Source organism: Natrix helvetica (assembly GCF_964273705.1).
Source record: "Natrix helvetica genome assembly, chromosome: 5".
In the NCBI taxonomy this organism is placed as follows: domain Eukaryota; kingdom Metazoa; phylum Chordata; class Lepidosauria; order Squamata; family Natricidae; genus Natrix; species Natrix helvetica.
Window position 1 is genome coordinate 91,122,011 of NC_138551.1, and position 21,845 is coordinate 91,143,855.

General features: G+C 43.2%; 1 protein-coding gene across 5 annotated transcripts in view; it reads right to left on the bottom strand.

The window, feature by feature from the left end:
* Positions 1–21,845, bottom strand: part of TET1 (tet methylcytosine dioxygenase 1) — a 131,460-nt gene that overhangs the window by 65,080 nt on the left and 44,535 nt on the right. For 4 of the 5 annotated variants that reach the window (XM_081953962.1, XM_081953964.1, XM_081953961.1 and 1 more), the window contains exon 3: positions 8,659–8,709. The exons of the other annotated variant lie outside the window; for it this stretch is intronic. In XM_081953962.1, coding sequence (XP_081810088.1) covers positions 8,659–8,709 — 51 coding nt within the window. The remainder of the gene's footprint in view (positions 1–8,658; positions 8,710–21,845) is intronic. 5 annotated transcript variants of the gene reach the window in all.

Below are 21,845 nucleotides of genomic sequence, written 5' to 3' on the forward strand. Positions count from 1 at the left end.
TCTGTAGAGTGCAAAAACTTTTTTAAAAACTTTGCCTCTTCAAAATCCTGGTGTGTCTTATACTCCAGTGCATCTTATACTCTGAAAAATACAGGTATTTGACTCAGAGTTCTACTCAAGAGAATCTCTTGATTTATATCATATAAATTCTACTACTAATCTTACTGCTATATTAATTCACATTTCTTTTTCTTTGTCCATTATAACTACACAGACCTTTAAAATTATGCCTTTTATACATTAAAAAACCTTGAAATGACATATAAAGCTTCAGATAACATACAAATTTACTCTACACTTGAACTGAGATGTCAATGCCTGGGGAGAGAGAATAGAACACTCACAGGAAAAAAAAACATTCCAGGCCTTTCAATGCTGCATGATTAGGAAAAAAACCCACTGTTTTTTGCTGCCTATTTATATTTACTAAGTACTATATATATATATTACTTATATTTACTATTTATATAATGTTGTATTTTTATCCTGAGAAATTCTGAGAATTTGGTGTTCTAGCCAAAAATGCCTCCTGAGGTATACACAGGATGTTTCCAAGGCGTTCTCTATCTCACATTTCCTCTCCCCCCCTGCTTTATAAACATAAACTGAATATTTCTTTGAATGCTATTGACAAGTTAAGTAATTAATCAGATTTTAAAAAAATAAATGAACATTAGGTACGGTATATATTGTGTTGTTGAAGCCCGGAAAACCTAAGTCACAATGAGAAACATTTTTAAAATAATAAAAAAATTGGATAAATGTTAAAAAATGCATTCAGAATTGAGTTCTTGCATTTCTAAAGCTGTATATCCAATCATAAGACCTGGATTTATGTTAAAGCATTATGCTCATCCTAACAAATTTCAGTAAATGCTAATTTATTCTTATTTTTTCATTTAAGAACATTTATATGGCCATCCAACTCACTCCCAGTGACTCCAGGTGGCCTTACAAAAACCCAATTTTAAAAAAAGATAAAAAACAATAACCCTCCACCCCCTTGTGACAACAATCAAATGAGCCATTTGATGAGTTCCATCCCAATCTGGGGTCTCCAAGCCAGTTGGCAAAACTACATCTTCAAAGCCTTGTCAGAGAATATCAAAGTGGGGGCCAATCTTATCTCCATGGGGATGATGTTCCACAGGGAGGGAACCACCATAGAGAAGGTATTTTCTGGTCCTGGTAGGTAGACCTCTTTAAGAGAGGGGACATGTAACATTCCCTGCCTCTAAGTTTAAGACCTCCAAATAACCTGGTCCCAAGCCATGTAGGGCTTTGAAGGTGACAAGCAGCAGCTTGAATTGGACCTGGAAGCAAATTGGCAGCCAATGAATACATTTAAAATAGTTATCTTGTTAGACTTAAGATTTGTAGGAATTTCTATTACTCTTTCCTAACCAGCTCAGAGACTTTGGATCAAAGAAATCTGGCACACATATGCTGACATTTGTCTATGTACAATTTTAAATGGTCTCTCTTGGAAAGGCAAAGCAAAGAAATTGCATTTCATTTGTCCACCAGGGGGCAAAGCCTTACTGACAATTATTTTCCTTTGGTCAAAAACTGTTTAATTTTAAACATTTTTGAGATTATTCTTGCAATTTTATGAAAGAAAAGACACATTCAAGTCAAGGTCAGTTGGGGGTGACTAATTCATACAGTTCTCTTGGCAGGTGAAGAAAATAGTTTGCCATTTATTTATTTTCTGGGATGCCTTTTCAACTTCCTAATTTAATTTGCATGCCTGGGATTTCCTTGTGTCCTATCCAAGGACTGACAAAATGCAAGTTCACTTAGCTTTTTAGATCAGCTAAGATTGGCTAAGTATTGCCATCTAGCAAGGCCGGTAATTTATAATGGTGGCCAGGGATTGTAGGCTTCTTGAGTATATCGCACCTGGATCACTGACGGGAGTATCTATGCCATGAGTTACTTGTGTCTGGATTACTCTTCCAGCATATCAAATATTCCAATCTGTTCCTCCTGCAGAAGTTCAAACTACATTCATCCATAAATGGTGCTAACCTCTCACTAAGATGGGGTAGAACAAGGGCAATGGTATTCAAACAATATGTTATAGAAAACTAAAGGTACACTGTGCATCCATTTAATGGATGGGGGGGGGGGCATGAAATCATCTTGGAAAGTAAATCAACTACCATCAGCACAGCATCTAGGGTTCTAGACCAACCTTTTCCAGACCAAGTACCCAAAGCATGTGCGTGCGCATGCGCCCCAAATCCCCAAAATGCAATGCACATGCCCCCTGCTCCTCCACGCATGCGTGCAGGGGACCCTACGAATCTCCTCCCCCCATGCATGCGCAGCAGAAACCTGAAGACCAGCTGGCTGGTGGGAGGCATGCACACATGTGTTGCAGAGCTGAACTGGGGCAACGGCTCGTGTGCCATCAGAGGGGGTGCTGTGTGCCATAGGTTTGCCATCACATATTTAGGCTTTATTCTTAACACATAACGGAGTCCAATGAAACTGTCCTAAAGACCCTGTGAGCATGAAACAGACCAGCCAGCTTCACACTGAGAACCATGGCACAGTGACAAGTCTAGCAAAGAGAAGAAACATGGGTCTTGACATTAACTCTAATGTAAGGCCACACCAGTCACAGAGAAGGTAATTAGTCATTTTAGTTCCTCCAAAACTCAGCTGGCTGCTGAGGTCACTGAGGAGTTTTTCCTCCCACAGAAGGAACAGCACAGATAGAGGCAGTGGGGCTAGGCAAAGAGAAGATAAGGGAACCTCTATCAAATTACTTTCTCCCGTGTTTCACTTAACAGTGCAGTTAAGCTCCTTCCATATTCTGTGCTAGCATTTGAAGTCCAAATGATGTTTTTCCACAGAGCACTTCATGTACAGGTTCATCCAGATCATCACTCGAGGTTCAAGGCTAGTGAAGGACATGTTTTTTTAATAAGCTAGTTTTATCAAACAGCTGAAAGACTGTCATTCAAGTGGAAAACAGAGAGAGAGAGAGAGAGAGAGAGGGAGGGAGGGAGGGAGGGAGGGAGGGAGGGAGAGAGAGAGAGAGAGAGAGAGAGAGAGAGAGAGAAGGAATAACAGCCACATAATTCTAATCTTATATTATTTTCCCATCTATGTACTTTATTGTACAGAAGGCAGCCATTTTGCAACAAGCGGAGGTGGTTGACATCTCACATTATTACTGAAAATGTCTGCACTGATCTCCCTTCTGAGCTTAGTCCCTCCACCTTCCTACCTACCTCTCCCTATCAGTCAGATGAAGGGCTTATTAAAAGTTGGATGGAGTGGTTGAGGTTAGTTCTCAAAAGTACTAAAAATGGATGGTTGTCAAATTCTGGGCCATTCTAAATGAGAAGGGTTCCTCATATTGCAGCTCTCTCTGTCATTAGACTAATTAAATCTTATCCAATGGGAAATTTCATTGGTCTTAGGAGATACCAAGGTGAAACCTTCACAGACGTCAATCAAAAGTAAAAAATATGGTCCTCAGGCTTTGAACATATTACTGATCTAAAAAGTAGACTCCATAAAACATACCCTTTGGGAGTATTTTAATGATATTACTATGCTCATCAGTAAGATAAAGAAACACCTGCTATGATCATGGTTCAATATTAAATGAAAATTAACCTGAAATAAACTTATTAAATATTTTATATTGTATTATAAAACCTTTATCTCAGTACATAGGAATAGCTACATTGGTTGCATTAGGTAGCAAGTCTGCATTTATTAGGAATTAAGATATATTAAGTTTTCTTAGTTACTGACTTACATCACAATGCAAATAAGAATGTAGATTATTTAAATAAAACCCACCCTGCTTACAAATTCAAAATTACTGTATCCTGTAAAAGTACTTGGTATCATGTAAACATAAATATTACTTCAATAACCTTCAACAAATTATTGCTTGTTTAAATTTTATTTGCTGCTATTGCCATTAGTGGCCTTAGATCAGGGGTCCTCAAACTTTTTAAACGGGGACCAATTCACGGTCCCTCAGACTGGGGGTGGTGGCTAGGTGGTCATATGGGTGGATATGGCTAGGTTGTCATGTGACCGGCTGGGCATGGCCAATTTAGCTGTCCATTAAACAATACACATAAATTAAACTTTAATGTGTTATGCTCCTGGGGGTGGAAAGCAGGTTAGTGAAGGGATACAGCTGCCTTGAGGTGTAGCTCCCTCTCTCTCCCCCTCCTTCTCTCTGGAGGCTGGGGTGGTCAAAACCAGGCCCATTTTTGGCCTCCTCGGCCTTCAGAACCACTCTGCTGCCCAAAAATGGGCCCATTTTTGGCCTCCTGAGGCCTTCGTGCTTCCTGTTTTTGGCCTCCTTGGCCTCCAGAAAGTGGGGAGGGGATGGATAGGTGGGGTGACGTGGGGGGGGCAGCCTTGTGGTCCCTCGTGGGCTGGATTAATTACTTTGACAGGCCATATATGGGCCCCGGGCCATAGTTTGAGGTCCCCTGCTTTAGATAGTTAAGATATTTATATACAATAGTAATTACCAAAACCTAAGTAACAAAACTATTTTTTAAAAAACTTCATAAGAATTTTTTGAAACAAAAAGTTTTAAGCCAGTTGAGTGCTAGCTTCAAACATCAGCACCAAATTCCACCCATGGGGGGGAAATAAATTTTAGCTGCTGGTGTTACAGATGTGTGGTGCCCCACTGAACATCTTAATATTAGGACAGATCACACAGATGTAGACATTCTTGCAAAACAAGGCCCAAATTACAGAAGTCTTCCCACATCATAAGAATTGAAGACTTGAACTGTTCCTGGAAACTATCAGTAACCAGTGCAACTAATCCAGGGATGTGACATCTTACAGAAGCACTATTCACCATATAAACTATTACATTTTAAGGTTGGGTACTAACAGAATACTAATAGCACTTAGCATGAAATCCATGAGTGATTCTTCTCATTTCCTAAATAATAATGTCCATCACCGAATAATTTCCAAAAGGGCCAAGCAAAACTTCCCATTATCCAAATGAATAAAAAGGCAACACTAAAAGCAATGCCATGTCTATTTTCTTCAAGCAACTAGAAAAAATACTGTAATCAATAAAATAAAAAATAACATTTAAGAAATCCAAGATGACAACTGGGTCATACTTCCCTTAGCTCTTTCTTAGTACAGATCATCCACCACACAATCAAGCTATTTAGAACGGAGTCTAAATCTAGATTGAATTTCTGGAGTTCCTGGAGAACATAATTAGTGCTTTTTTCCACCAGCTTAGTTAAATTGGGATTACCAGATGTTTGCTTCCGTTCATATTCTAGAATGCATTTTAAGAACTCAAGGCTTGTGCTAAGGTTATGGGTCAACTCAATTATTGCCCAATTATTAACATTTATCTCCAACTGGCTATTGCAAGGACACTGGACTATATTCTATCAGCCTCTATGCATAATAAGACTAACCTAATAATATCAACTGTGCATTCATCCATTTATCCTATTGTTTGTTTGTTTGCCTGTATCCTGCCTTTGTTATTTTTTTACAAATAATTTAAGGCAACGAACATACCCAAAACACTTTCTTCCTCCTATCTCCCTCAACAACAACCCTGTGAGGTGAGTTGGGCTGAGAGAGAACACTGGCCCAAGGTCATCCAGCTGGCTAAGGTGGGACTAGAAAATTTCTAACCTGGTTAGGTCTTAACCACTAGACCAAATTTTAATTTTAAAACACTCTACTTATTTTCAGGGTAATGTAACCTAATAGAAGACATTACATCAGACTGACATTTCTACTGGAGAAGTTGCTGAGAGTAGATCATGACCTGTGTTTGAGTACCTGCGTTTCCAATAGTTGCAAGCACTTACTCTTCAATGGAATGGAGTTAACAAGCAAAGTGGAGTCACTGCAAAGTATTAAGTTCAGGAATGTACTCATAGCTCCAAATTACTATGTAACAGGGGAACCAAAGAGATTAATTTGTCTAATTATTCATAAGGGTTGTCATGCAGAAAGTGTTAGTCACTAATAAGATCGTGCAAGGCTCACCAGTCCATCAATCCCACAACTTGAGATCAAATATTGTCAACAATGCCCCACTAGCAAACAGATACAGGAAGCAAAAGCATGGGAACCAAAAGCAGGAACTCCTTCTTAAGGGCATGGGATCAATTTATTTATTGGGTTAAGTGGCCATCCAACTTCAGAAGACTCTGGAATTACTACCCCCAGTTAAGAGTAGCAGCAGCAGGTGAACATCACCACCTTCATATAAGGGCAGCAATTTTACTAAGTTTGATCCAGACAAACAATAAGAGGCACATGGTTAAGGTAGCAGAATTCATATCAATAGGGCTATAAGAGATTAGCTCTGTTTCCTTACAATCTTATGACCCTCAGGGGTCGTAAGATCCTGCATTGTCTGTTCCACTGATTGAAAGCTTCTCCTGTACATTCAGGAAACTATTGCAGTGTTTAACCCATTGGACCAGGTCCTGGTCCTGCCCCCTCAAGGGACAGAGAATATCTACTTCCTCTTCTACTTGAGAACTTTTCAGACATCCGGAGACTGCTCTACACAGCCCCCCTAAGCTTCTCCCCTGCAGGTTAAATATACCTAGAGTCAGTTTGGTGTAGTGTTTAAGGTGCAGACCTAGAAATCAGGAACTCCTCCCCCACCTTAGGCAAGAAAGCCAATTGGGTGACTTTGGGCAATTCATTCTCTCTCAGGCTAACCCACCTCACAGGGTTGTTGTTATAGGGAAAACAGGAGGAGAATGAAGAAAATCAAGATAGGATAAAAAAATCTTACAAATAAGAATACCCAGGCCATTTAATAATTTCTCGTAAGGCGGGGTTACCAATAATCTCACCCCCTTGGAACTCCTCCTGTAAATTCATTCACTTCTCTCCATCCATTTTGGTGTTCAGAACCAGACACATTATTCCAAATGGTGTCTCACCATGACAAGGGAAAGTAAATTCACTTAATCACTATTTAGTTTGCTCTTTCTTGGTAGCAAACTGTTGAATGAGAACAAGGAATTTATTGTTTTCTTCCTTAAATTATTGATTGCTGTTAATATCAGAATATCTAAATATATGCTTACTTGAAAATAAATCCATTGATTTTGATGAAACTTCAATTTAGGAGTGGACGGTAAATCAATTTCTCAAATTAAAATATGAACAAAGTAAAGGTCAAATTTGAATGCAGACCATACAAAGACTGTATCTTTTGGTTCATTAAATCAATCAATCAAAAATCACAACTCTGAGAGAACAGGTACATTGATCAAATCCAGAAAATGCAGTAAAAACTACTGTACAACATGTGTAGGAAATTTACATGCAGTTATTTCCCAATTCTCAATGAAATTGGAACTCTGAAAATTTCACTAATTAACAATATAGTCTAATACATATTTACTTATAAGTCTCAGTGCACTTATTATATGTTATGCCTAAATAAGTCTGCACAAACTGCAGCCATATTTGGAGATTTTAGTAAATGCTTAGGCATTATCTTAAATTTTTAAAGAATATCTGCTTTACTTTTATATCTGTATTATCTTTACAGGCTATTTTGCCCAACGAATTATTTTCACAATTTTTAAACAATGATTTGCAAGTGGCAAGGACAGAAAATACTCCTAACTAATGTATTCCATCACTTTAACAAAGTATCATTACCACAAAGCAACTACTTTAATAGTCATTAGGATTTAACGCCTTAAACCTAACACAAGCTTCCAAGAAATCCATACGATGCTAAAAAACCCAGGCAAACACCCCAATAAGAAAACGTACCAACAATTGGGCGCGATACATTTTTACCGTCAAAGCGCTACACGAAACACCCTGGCCAAGAGTTAGAATTCTGTAAGGCTAGAATAACACACAGGATGGGAGGGGCCCAAATTCTCTATTATGGGGTGGGGATTCCCCATCGTAAACAGGGATTTCCTCAGCACGTGTGCAGGAATTCCCTGAATCACTGAAAGAGAACAAGGTAGCCATTTATAGAGGTCAATTACGTGCATGCAAATAACATGGAACACGTCCTGGGGTTTTCCCACTTGCTAATTCTATGACTCCACAATATTTAAACATTTTCAGTTCTGCACTCATTTATTGAAGAACATGCCTTTTAAGATTACTTACCAGTTTCAGACCGTAATTGTCTGAAAACATGTCATCTTTATGGAAAGGGGCAATGGATTTTACTGAACATAGCAAAACAAATATTAGCACAATTATTCAACATTCGGTATAAAATAGGTGCAGCTTAGAAAGAAGTTCTTTTTTCAGGACAGAAGCATCCTTTCCACGGCTGCCCCTGAGCATATTTACTCAGCAGTCATTCTGAATTAATTCAGCAGGGCTTACTCCATCATAATCATCTTTACCACTGCAGCCTTCATAGAACAAGGAGGAATATCAAGAACAGCTTGATTTTTCACTGGCAGTTTGTGTAGTCAGTGTCAGATGGGCCACCATATCCCAGGGAAACAAGAGAAAATGTGGTGAGCTTTTTACATTTAGCTAAAAATACCAACATCTGGGAAGTCATGCCCCTTTTCTCATTCCATCCTAAGAGCCAGACCAGTCTCTCTAAAAATGTGATTAATAAAACAAGCAATAGGGGTTGGGGATTTTTTGTTTTTGTTTTACCTTTGGAACTCTTCGCTTCCTTCTCTGAGGCCTTTTGTTTTCAGTTAGCACCTAAAGAAAGACATCAAATGGCAAAATAAACCCGGGTAAATAAGCCAGTCAAGTAAACAAAAACCAGTTTTTCCCCCTTTCTGGGAAGACTTCACGGGCACACCACCACGCAGGACTTCACCCGCGACTTAAAAGGGGGACCGAGCAAGTCAGCCGCACCACCGCGGGGGAAAGAGGGTTAACCGAGGAAAAAGAGGAGGTGGGGGGAATCATAATAAACAAACCACCTTTCCCCCAGCTCAAAAGTCGGGCTGAGGGAGGGCTCGGCATTCTTCACAGCGAAAGCCACAGGGTAGCCATCTTGCTTCCTTCTGCAGAAAAAGCCCTGTGCGGAGTGTGCACTTCTTCAGCGCGCTTTGGCAAAATTATGCTCATAGTGCTTCCACAGCCACAGCAACGGCGGCCGCTCGGAGAGCGCAGCAAAACCTGCCTGCCAACGCTAGGGACGTGCTAGGCATGCCTCGCGATTATTATTACGCACACATACACGCGCGCGCGCGCACAGACATACACGCACACGAATGAGGTGGGGGGAGGGAGCGGGGTGGGGTGGGGGGGAAAAGGACCTCCAGAAAAGGCCGAGCCAATGACAAAGCGAGCCAGCCGTTGTCCAAAGCGCTCGCTCGGCTCCCCCCAAACAAAGGGGCACCTTCTGTGGGCTTTGCGCGCAGGGCGGGCGGGCGCAAGCAAAGACATAGACTCCCCTTCGCCCGCGGATCCGGCCTGAGGGAAATCAAGGCGGGGAGTGGGGAGTGGAAGCGAAGTGTTATTGTTACGTTTTTATTTTTAAAGCAAAAAGCGTTGCGAGGGAGCAGGAGCCCCCGTCTTTGGCTGCACCGGCGCGAGGCGAAAGGCGCCCGGGGGGGGGGCATGCTCCGCCGAGCGAGCGAGCGAGAGAGAGAGCGAGAGAGAGAGAGAGAGGCAGGCTCGCACTCGCCCCCTCGGGCGCGTTTTTGCCTTTATAAGGCCAGGGCTGCACCGCCGGTCCTGTTTCCGGCGTGGGTGAGGCGAGGACAGCACCGGGGGGTTTGCTCCTGGCCGGCCCGGAGACAGCACACGCTCCCTCAGGGGCCGCGCCTCGAGGTTAACGAAGAGCAAGCGTCGGCGGAGGCGGCCGCCTCTTGAGGGCTCAACAGGTTCCCAGCGGCCCCGGGCTCTCGCCTGGATTCTTCGGGACACGTTTACCAGCAGCTACCTGGATACGGGTTGAATGGACGGGACTTAATTGGCCGGGCTGCCTGAGGGAGGAAAGCACAGCGCCTGGGCTGGTGGTAACCGGCGAGGCTGAAACAGCCGCGGGCTACTTTGTGACTCACTGCCTTGTCACCCAGCCAGCCTGGGAACGCGACCCAAGACGGGAGACGGCGATTTTAGGCAGGCTCGGGAAAGCTCCAGAGAAGAGCCCCCCCCTTTGTTATCTAGGAGTTGCTACGTTGTGGTTTTCCAACGATATGCGGCACAATCTCATTTGTGACAATTCCCCCGCCTACGACAAACTCTTGCGAAGAGATAAAAGTGAGGCTTGGAATAATAGACTTCATAATACCAAGCGTGGGATGTATTAGCCAAGCCCTCGAACGGGGGGGGGGGGGGGCGGGGGACGGACGGTCATCAGTTCAATTAACTTCCAAAATGTTTTGGGATGTAAACAAAATGTCACATTAGATCACCTTTTGCCATTTGTGTTCCCCTCTCAAATAAGGCTGCTCTTTGAAATCCATTGCAACTGAATAATCTTATCACACACTCCCAAGGTCAGAAGAGGCATTCACATACAATCGCAAATCGGCTATTTACATTTTAGCCTAATGTGCTGGGCAGTCCAGACTAATCTGCTTGCTATTTTTTGAATGTTTTGTGCAAACCAACTGCATAAATATTTATAGTCTATTATCTAAAGTGGCACTGATAAATAAAGCATTTCAAGAATACATTCTGTAAGGAAACTTCCATAAGTGCAGATCCCCGAATCTGGACTTTTCAAGTTCTGGTACCATATTCTTATTAGACAAACATAAGCATGTCAATCTTGGACTGTGTTTAATACAACACAAAGTCATAGCTTATTGGTTTAAGTACAACTGGCTCTATTCATATAGCACACTAAACTAATAATCAAGATACTATGATTGGGTTCATATTAACCACTGCTTTAAATCACAGCAGATTGTGCCTAGTGTGAGATCCAAGCCTTAACAGTAGCGTAAATCAAGACCACAGCAAAACCCTCAATTATGGTTTCCATCCCTGGTTTATTGTAAATTATGTTACCTGAACAATGGCTCTATGCATTATGCAAACCTCATTGGGAAGGTAAACATATGATTAACCTCTCTTTTGGGATTCTAAATAAAGAAACTGAAAAAAGGAGTTGGCTGCAAAACAGGGACTGGTTCTTACCTCAATTTTCAACTCTCATATTCTTGCAAGAGATAAAACAGGCATGATAGTTGGGATGGAATGGGATGGCATTTAGGCTTCCAAGTAGAGTAGTACCACCTCCAATAACTACTATATGATTTTAATGGCCAATTCCCATCCTCCCAAAAACCCCAATGCACAATCATGGCAAAGATTGCTAGTTAATGGCTGACACTGAAGGTGACTCAAAAACCATGACTAATTTATGGCTGTCATTGTGCTGGGTAGCACAAACAAAGGTAAAACCTGCCAAGTCTAACAGGTCAAGATACTCATTATCAGGTCAAAAGTGCCAAAACAGATAGCCGATACATACTTCATAATAATATTTTTTGCTTATAGCTGTAGCTACAAAACGAGAATCAAATACTAATATTTATTCAGAAAGAAAAAGGATGTGCAGCATCCAGTGCGGGTCGACTAGCAGTACTATGGCTAGAGTCACCTCTGACATCAGGGCCGTTGATCGAGTTCTGCACTGGTGATTGACGTAGGCCTTGGTGGCGATGTGTCCGTCAGTATGAGGACATGGGAACCCTCGATGAACCATCGAAAGTGGCGCAGGGCTATTCTGGCGGCTCTGAACTCCAGCCAGTTTATGTTGTGGGTGAGCTCTGCCTGCGACCATCTGCCCTGCATCACGTGTGTCTGTAGGTGGGCGCCCCAGCCATACAAGCTGGGGTGTCTGTTGTTATGACCAGGCACTCTGGTTCCTTGAAGAGGGACCCCCTCATCAGCGCTGAAGATTGCCACCACCTGAGCGACCGGAGCACCTTTGGGGGAACACTGACCACCCTCTTGGAGTTGCTGGCCTTGCGCCGCTGAATGGGAAGAAGGAACCACTGAAGATCCCGTGCATGCAGCCGTACCCAAGGAACTACAGCGATGCACAAGATCAATTTCCCCAGTAGCTGGGATAGAGTCACTAGAAGTGCTGATCTGGATCTCCTGATCTGACCCACAAGGGATGTGATGCTCTCCCTCCGCTCCTGTGTGAGGAACACCCTGTAAGTTCTGGAGTCGATCACAGTGTCCAGGTGTTGAATCCTGGAGGTAGGTTCCAAGTCATCCTTCTCCAGATTGACGGAGAAACCGTGTTGCTGTAGTGCGTGGATGGTGACATTGAGATCTCGACACGCCCGTTCCCTGGACGATGACATCAACAGGATGCCATCCAGATAACCAACAATTCTTACTGGACGAGATCTGAGATGTGCGGCAACAGCAACCAAAAGTTTGGTGAACGTCCTGGGGCCGATGATAGGCCGAAGGGAAGAGCCTTGAATTGATAATGCTGGTGTACAAACTGGAACCTCAGAAACTTGCAATGCGCTGGATGAATGGGAATGTGCAGGTACGCTTCCTTCAGGTTGATTGATGTCAGAAAGTCGCCCTGCCTGATGCAACCCAAGATGATCTGGAGTGATTGCATCTTGACGCGCTTGTACGCTATATGGATGTTGAGTTTCTTGAGGTCCAGTATGGCTCTTACCCCTCCCGAGGCTTTGGAACTAGAAGGAGCGAGTAAAATCCTCTGCCCTCCTGACCCCGGGGCACCTGCTTTATGGCCACTATGTCCAGTAGATGCTGGATCTCTGCCTGCTTCAATTGAGGGTCGATTTCGGGAGGGGGCAGTGGATGAAGGCCCGTGGAGGAAAGGAAAGGAAGTCTAAGGTAAGGCCGTGACGGATCGTGTTCAGTACCCAAGCGTCCGTCGTTGTCTCCTCCCACTGGTCGGCGTAGAGCTGTAGCCGACCCCCAATGGGAGGCGACCGGTGACGGTCATTTGGTTCTGCGAAAGGAGCGGTTGGAGAACCCTCCTTGAAAGGACCTGCGGTTACTCTGTTGTCTGGGGATAGGTTCTGGTAAATCCCCCAGATATGGAGGGGGAGTCAGTGTTCCGAAAGGGCTGCCTACGAAAAAAGGAATGACCCTTTCGGTCCAGTTTCTTGGTGACTGCTGGTAAGATTTTGCGTTTGTCCTTGGACTCAATTAAGATTGAGTCCAAGGGCTCACCAAAGAGCTTACCACCCTTGAAAGGGGCGGAGGCCAACTTCCACTTCATCTTCATGTCTGCCTGCCAGGGGCAGAGCCACAGCATATGGCGTGTGATCACATTAGATGCCACTGCCCTAGAGGAAAATTTGGTGGCATTAAGGGAAGCATCGGTCAAGTATTGGACCCCTGCAATAATTTTGTTGACGTCTTGGCACAATTTACTGTCTCCGGCAGGGAGGTTGTCTAGCAGCTTGCGGAGCCAAAATAGGGCTGCCCTGCTGAAGTAGGAAGAGGAGGAGGAGGCCTTCATGGCCCACGTGGTGGCCATGTGAGTCTTATGACAGGCCTTCTCCACCTTCTTATCCCTCCAGTAGGTCGGCTGGGAGGACCGAGTTGGAGGTTAGCTCCTCTATGGGGTCATCTACTTGAGGAAGCTTCAGGAGATCCTCCTGCTGCTCTCCATAGAGCAGAGCTTTTTATCCACCCCTCTGGGATTAGCCATCGACCCAGTCTGGACCCATTGTCGCTGGATAACATCCAGGAACAGCGGTGATGCCGGAACCAGCTCCTGAGGGGGGGAGGGTCTCCTTAAAGAGACCTGCGCCTGGATCCCCTGATCCGACTGTTTCCTTGCTACCCTGTTCAGTGGCAGTTTTGTCAGATTGGGCGGGGAGTCCCATTTGAATGGATGAAGCCCTAGCCTTGGTCAGAATGGCCTTAAACATTGAAGGCTTGAATAAGCCCGAGAAGGCGGGGTGTTGGGGAGTGGATTCTCATCCTCCGACACATCAGTGGCGTCCTGCCCACCCTCCTCCTCTTCAGATACCTCGCTGACAGCTGAGGAAGGAGGAGGAGAGGCTCCGGTGGATTGAGTGTGAGCTCCTGTGGTCTGCACCCTAGCTTTGGCTTTGTTCTGGAGGGGCAAGGTGAGACCCAGCTGTTGGATGCCATCTGCAATCCCCTGTGATATCGCCCGTGCAACCACCTCCTGCATCGCTTGGGATAACTATCGAGTGGTCCCAGAAATAGGGCTAGAAGGGGGAGATGCCTCCCCCATTAGAGATTAGGCCTCCTCCATGTCCACCTCTTCCAGGATGGAATCAGGAGCCTGGGGGATGCCCTGGAAGGGTTGGGAGAAAAGCCAAAGTCCCCTTCATCCGCCAGAGATGGAGAGCCCTCCCGTGGAATATCCACTATGGCAGTGATGGTGAACCTATGGCATGTGTGCCACAGGTGGCACACGGAGCCATTTGTCAGGGCACGCGAATTCACCCTTTTTTAAAGCCATTTTTTGCCCTCCCCAGGCACCAGAGGCTTTATAGGAGTGACTTCCGGATTGCTCGGAGGGTCGTTTTGAGCGCTCCGAAGGCGTCAGGGAAGCCTCCGGACGGTCCCTGAAGCCTTCGGAACGCTTAAAACGACCCTTCGAGCAAACAGGAAGTCACTTCCGCTATGACATTTTATGACATAAAAATTATTATTAAAACATTTTATACCAATTTTTTCCTGTGGTCAACCCCTGATGTTTGCTATATAGCTCAACATGGGCTATTTTTCAAGGTAGATACCACTCTGAATATGCCATTGAACTTTTCCAGTGAAGGGAGCCTATTGGATGCATTGCCATTGTTGAAGACATGGAGGAATCTGGTAAGGAAATAAGTCTGAAATAATGACCCGATGAGTCATAGGTTGTCTAATATTATCTAAATTCAATCTTGTTTTACAAAATTATCCTGCAGACAGACATTCAAGAGAGGCCCAGACTTAACTAACGTGGAATTTACCATCACCCAGCTTCAGATCTCTTAATGATTTCCCAATTTTACGTAAGCACCATAAGCTCCTAGAGACAGAATTGAGCCTTCAGGAATACCATTTTGAAGAACTGTCTCAAAATGACATCATTGGAAGTCTACCTTAAATTTCAAAAACAGCAGCTCCTATTCCCAAATCTCTCTGATGATCCACAAAGAATCTAGTATTGCTAGCATCAAAAATTGCTGATCAGATTTACAACCTGAAATGTTGTCAATTGCTTGGCTGCTTTAGTTTTTATGCCTCACCCCTAAAAAAAAAAAAAAGCTTTTTGTAAAAAAAAAAAAAAAGCATTAATATAGCATTTGTTTGTTTATTATTGCTGTGACAAAATTGAAAATGTATGCAATCCAATCTTATGCATACTTTCTTAATCATCATGCCTTTTCTTTAACGGAATTTGTTTTCAACCGTGTAAAGGATTACAGCTTTAGGGGGAAAGTCAATACTATTGATGGAATTTCATCTGACAGTGAACACCAGGATGATTTTCTCCAAAGCCTTCAAATACAGGTGGAGCCTATTTATGAGACCGAAATATTTCGGGATGGAGAGAGAAGGGTAAAGGGTCATACTAGATGACTCCCAATTCTCACCCTTGAATCAGCATGAAAAAAAAAATCCTAGAAAAACTTACATGGTAAAAAGCCTCACTGAGGACAATGAAGCGTATTTTCAAGTAAATGTGTTCAACTGCACGGTTAATCTAATTTGACAAATCACACTGGAAGCCTTGAGGTTTTGACACACGCTGTTCATTCAAGTGTAAAGTATCAACTAATGTGCAAATTAGTGCAGCCAAGGGCAACCCCCAAACCTTTCTACACAGACTTTCAAGCTGTCCCAGGTTGCAATGGGAGTGTGACTTTCAAGGTTTTTTAAATATATATTTATAATTTGTAAGAACTGCTTCAGTCTACAAGTTCTCTAAGACAAAAGAACTCATAATCTCCCGGTTTCTAGCCTGATGCCTTAACCACTATACCAAACTGTAAACACACAGTCATATGAAAATTAAATATTAACAATTTCATAACATGTGGCACATTCCCAACAATGGGGATCTAGAGATAAGTATTTTTATCCTGAATGGGCCTTTTCAGTTTATTTCAATGGCCTTAAGAGCCCAGCACGGATAATAATTTTACCAACAGAATTAGACTGAACAAAGTGCATTCCTAATGCAATTAAAAGAAACGGAAACAGTATTAAACAGTACTATATATTCAAGTTGCAAAAAAAAATTCTCCCTTTCAAAATGCCCAAAGGAAACGAATCTTGAAACAAAACACCAGAAAGGAGTTAAAAGAACAGGAGGCTGTTTAATGGAAGGAAAAGAAAAAGTATGAAGAAAAGGGTGAAGCAGCAAAACCTCACTCTACAATGAGATCAAGAGAAATCAAAGAAAAAGGCAGGCAGAAATGCTAAAATTTCTCCTTTTCTTGAACAGGATGCTGTTGGAGTCACTTTAATTCCTTGTTTTAATTACTTCCCATTTTAAACTCCCATCATTCTTTTTTAGTGACTTGGGCAGAGATTTATTAAATAGTCAAAACGAAATAAGCAATAGCATTTAGACTTATGGTATATACCGCTTCATAGTGCTTTTACAGCCCTCTCTAAGCGGTCTACAGAGTCAGCCTATTTGCCCCCAACAATCTGGGTCCTCATTTTACCCACCTCGGAAGGATGGAAGACTGAGTCAACCTCGAGCCTGCCAAATTGCAGGCAGCTGGCGGTCAACAGAAGTAGCCAGTCAACAGTACTGCACTCTAACCACTGTACCACCAAGGTTCATAATGAAACATCTTCAAGCAAACAGCCAAGCTCAAAGAGCACCAAGGACTTTTACTTCAATCCTGAGCTAAAGATGTTCTCTTCTACTGCAACCTCATTTACGTGCAAAGTTTGAATATGTCCTTTTGAGGTCACTTCAAGGCACTTTACGAGGCAAAATGTAAGCAATAATATAAAACGGGGAAATAAAAAGACAGCTCAGAAGTTTTAAAATAAATGCAGCAGTTGACATTAAGGAATTAAAAATGGACATCCATGTCTTTTATCATTATCCAATTTCATCCTCCAAGTAGATTATCTATTCCACATGGAATAATGCACTGTTAAGTTTTATTTTCAGTATTCTTTTTCCACAAATATTAATCTTCCCAAGATATATTATTGACAAGATAAATAAACTCTGTAACAATCTTGCAAGGAAATCAAAGCACAGTGCATTACTGCTAACAATGCTTCTACAAGATTTTTTAAAATAAAAAATAGCAAGATCAGCTCACTCTGATTTATAATAGAGCAGAATTTAGCCTGTGCTAAAATTCATCTGATTCCCACTATGACTACCAAGCCAACAACAGCCCCATCTGACAGAACCACCTCTAGCTTCCATTTACAATACTGTATCAACAATTCTCTCAAATCCAGAATCTGCTTACACCTCTGGCAACAGATAATTTCATATCAATTGATATAATGGAAGCATTATTGTAAACATCTTTACAGTAAACTTGAAGATTGGGTTGAATCAGAATATAGGCTTGCCAAAGAGCAGGCTGATTTCAGAGAAAGGCATCTGATTATAGCTGATACTCTTATTTTATAACTAATGGAAAAATATACTGCTTAAAGGTGGATCCACGTTATATGCCACTTTCAATGAATTTAAGTTTGCATTTTATTTTATCTCTAGATCAAGGATGTGGTGCAAACTTTAAAAATCCACCAAGATTGGCGCGTGCAATTGTTGATGAGTAACTATATTAAAATTCTAGCTTAAAAGTCTGTTGTAGTGTGCAGGGACATCACACTAGAGGAAACTTTATACAAAGATGATTTAGGTAGAATTGCATTATTTAATGTGTATATTAATTCTGTAGTGACTTGGTTACAGCTTCCCCTACCCCCTCCAGTACTAGCGAATAAACACACTGCAACACTTTTGTATGTGATTGACACAGCACTGTTGTCTTATATATCCATTGGTTTAAAAGGACCTCTGCGCATGTTGGCTGAATGCTGTCAAGATGAAACATTGGAAATGAATTATACCAAAGCTAGGATCTTTCTGTTTGCTTAGCAGCTCAAGGGACATCTGATAGAACAAATTAAAATCTTAAAATATTGGGTGATAGTGTATAACCGTGATGGCGAATCTATGGCACATGTGCCAGAGGTGGCACACAGAGCCCTCTCTGTGGGTGGCCGTGCGTGCCGTCTCCAGCTGCTCTTCTGGTTTCCGGTGCATGCATGCGCACTGGCCAACTGGTCTTCGTGTATGCCGGAATGCCAGAAACCTGAAGACCATGTGCACCAGCTGGTCGGTTTTTGGGTTTCCGGTGCTCTGGCGCACGCACACGGGCGTGGATTCTGGTTTGTGCACTCAGTGCTGAAAAGGTTCTCCATCACTGGTATACAAGATAAGATCATCTTTATTGTCATTTTTTAACTGTGAGCACACCTGTAGCACATTAAAAATAAAATTCTGTTGCCTGTTCTCAAAAGAGCAGTCCTCTGGTAAGCTTTGGGCCCATTAATATTATGCTGTCCCAAATGCTCCCAAATCAGGTATGCCCCTAAATCAGGTGATCTTGCCTTTATTCTGGAGAGGCTCTATTTATACCAGTTGTCCTTAAAACGTTTTCTCGGCAGAGATTTAGTTGCACAGTTTTTATCTAGGTGTTTAGGATCATATAGCTGTTGTATCCTTCTCTTGAGAATACTAAAATTTTAGGCATTATTTTTCTAGTAGTGTGAAGTGTCGAATATTATCCTTTGAGACAACTAACATTACAGAGACCAGTATCTAGCTGTGTGTGTATAAGCAAGAGACCCTATACCATTCCAGACAAGTGGCTGCCTAGTCTCTTCTTAAAAGCCTCTAGTGATGGTACATCCACAATTTTGGAGACAGCCATTTACCGATTAATTGTTCTCACTGTCAGGAAATTTCTCCTTAGTTCGAGGTTAGATCTCTCTCTGATAAGTTTCCATCTGTTACTTCTTGTCATGCCCTCAGGTGCTTTGGAGAAAAGGTCAACCCCCTCCTCTGTGTGGCAGCCTCTCAAATACTGGAAAATTGCTATGAAGTCACCCCTTGTTCTTCTCTTTATTAGACTAGACACACCCAGTTCAGACAACCGTTAATTGTATGTTTTCCCCTAATCATCTTTGCTGCTTTTCTCTGCACTCTTTCTGGAGTCACATCATCTTCTTTCCTTTCTTCATGATCAAAAGTGGACATAATATTCCAGTTGTGGTCTTACCAAAGTAATATAAAGCAGTACTACCCCTTCAAGTGATCTTGATACTAAGATAAAGGTTCCGCTCGCACATATGAGCTAGTCGTTCCCGACTCTAGGGGGCGGTGCTCATCTCCATTTCAAAGCTGAAGAGCTAGAACTGTCCAAATATGTCTCCGTGGTCATGTGGCTGGCATGACTAAATGCCTAAGGCGCATGGAACGCTATTACCTCCCCACCAAAGGTGGATCCTATTTTTCTACTTGCATTTTTACATGCTTTTGGACTGCTAGGTTGGCAGAAGCTGGGACAAGTAACGGGAGCTCACTCCGTTACACAGTGCTATGGATTCGAACCGCCTAACTGCCGAACTTTCTGATCAATAAGCTCAGCATCTTAGCCACTGAGCCACCACGTCCCTTTATGATCTTGATACTATCCTTATTTTATTTTTTGCAGTGTTACTTATTTAAGAGGAGTGGTTATATAAATTATCTAAAGTAAATAAATATGTTGTTTTAAAGTGTACACCCCTCTCAGTCATGTTATGTGGGCGACAATGCAAATTGATTGAATGAACGAATTTAGTTTTATCGTTGTGTCCTCTGATTGGTTACCGCGTGCGTGCCGGCTCGAGGGAAGAGCCTCGTGTTCCTATTGGTTGTCCGTCTGACAGGTCGGTTATAAAGTGCTGTCAGACGGGAGAGTTCATTGATTCCATTATTTGTTTCAGTTGGGTTAATAAATAGTTACAGTTATCAGCGACTCCTCTGTTCATTGAATCTCTAAGGAAGAGACATAAAACTGGCGACAAAGGTGTTTCTAACTGACCCACCTACATTACCAACGATGGCTACCACAAACGTTTTTGCAGAATTTAGACCAGAGAAGGAATCGTGGGAGGCTTTCCTTGAACGATTTGAATGCTTTATTCAAGCCAACGACTTAACTGGGGTCTCTCTAGAAAGGAAGAGAAGGGTTTTTCTAAGTTACTGTGGCCCAGACATGTTTGCAATGGCCCTTGCGTTAGCAGCTCCGACTCCTGTTCGTGCTATACCGTGGGACTTGTTGCTGACTAAACTGAAGGCACACTATGCCCCCACGCCTTCCCGTTTCCCCCGCAGACACCTTTTCCATAAATGTACGCAAGCGGAAGGGGAATCGATCAGCCGCTACATTGCCTCTCTGAGGGCTGCGCCTATTCACTGAGAGTTTGGCGATCTAGACGAGGCGTTGTTGGAGCAATTTATTTACGGTCTTAATGATATGTGTTTGCAACGCCGCCTTCTTGCGAGATCAGAATCGACTTTGAAAATCGCCGTTGATGAGGCGTCAGCAACTGAAATGGCTGAAAAATCATCCTTGGAGATTCAGCGCTACCATTTGGCTGCCAACCTCGCATCCCAAGCATCGTCGTACACGAACAGAATGAAAACCTAGATGATGACCTTGAGGCAGACATCAATGTCAGTCGCCTCAAACTAGTTAACAACTGGGGAATCGCACCTAAAGGAGATTGGAAAGGGTGTTTAAGCTGCGGTGGCAAACACCTTAGGTTTCAATGTAAATTCAAATCAGCCGTGTGCCGGCATTGTGGCAAGAAAGGCCATCTGGCTAGTGTGTGTCGGGCTTGGCTACCGGACAATAGGGCTACCGGGTCTCCTTCTGATAGCCGCCCAAACACTGCCAAAACCAGTATACGCCAAACTAACTGCTGCGCTAGCATTAATAACGACGACAACATATCAGAATGGACTGTTGACTCTGCATCCACAGAGGAGAACAGAAGCGGCAAAATTCACATTACCATCGGACTGGAAGGCAAGCCCTGCCCCATGGAGCTGGACACCGGGTCAGCGAAATTAATCAAGTCCTGGAATACACTGCCCTCCCTCCTGCCATCCCTACACGGGAACCAGCTGCTGCCTGCCCGCTGCCGTTTGAAGGACTACCAAGAAAACCCCATTCCTGTCGTCGGCTGTGGAAACTTCAATGTGCACTACGGACGCTTCAGGGGCCAACTTCCCCTAATCGTGGTGTCCAAGCCATTGGCTTCTCTGTTAGGCCTTGATTGGTTTAGGGCACTAGGTCTTTCAATTACCAGGGTGCATTACACCGTCCAGGGGGATGCATTTGAGGCTTTGACACACAAATTTGCCGATGTCTTCTCACCATCCCTAGGTAAATATAAGGGCACACCAATCTCACTAAACCTCGATCCTCAGGTGGCATCCATTCAGCTTAAAGCATGCTGCGTTCCATTGGCCCTAAGGTACAAGGTGGATGCGGAGCTAAACAAATTACTGGAGCAAGGGGTTTTAGAACCGGTGGACCACGCAAAGTGGGAAAGCCCTATCGTAATCTCTCTGAAGGCGGATGGCTCAATAAGAATTTGCGCCGACTACAAGTTGACATTAAATAAGGCATTACAGGCGCACCCTTATCCTGTCCCAGTAGTGCAACACGTGTTGCACTCACTGGGTCAGGGTAAGGTCTTCGCAAAGCTAGATTTTGCATAAGCTTACCAACAGTTACCGGTAGATGCAGAGACTGCAGCTGCGCAGATGATTATAACACACCACGGCACATTCAAATGTAATTGTCTCCAATTTGGAGTGTACGTCGCTCCTGGGTTATTCCAGAGTC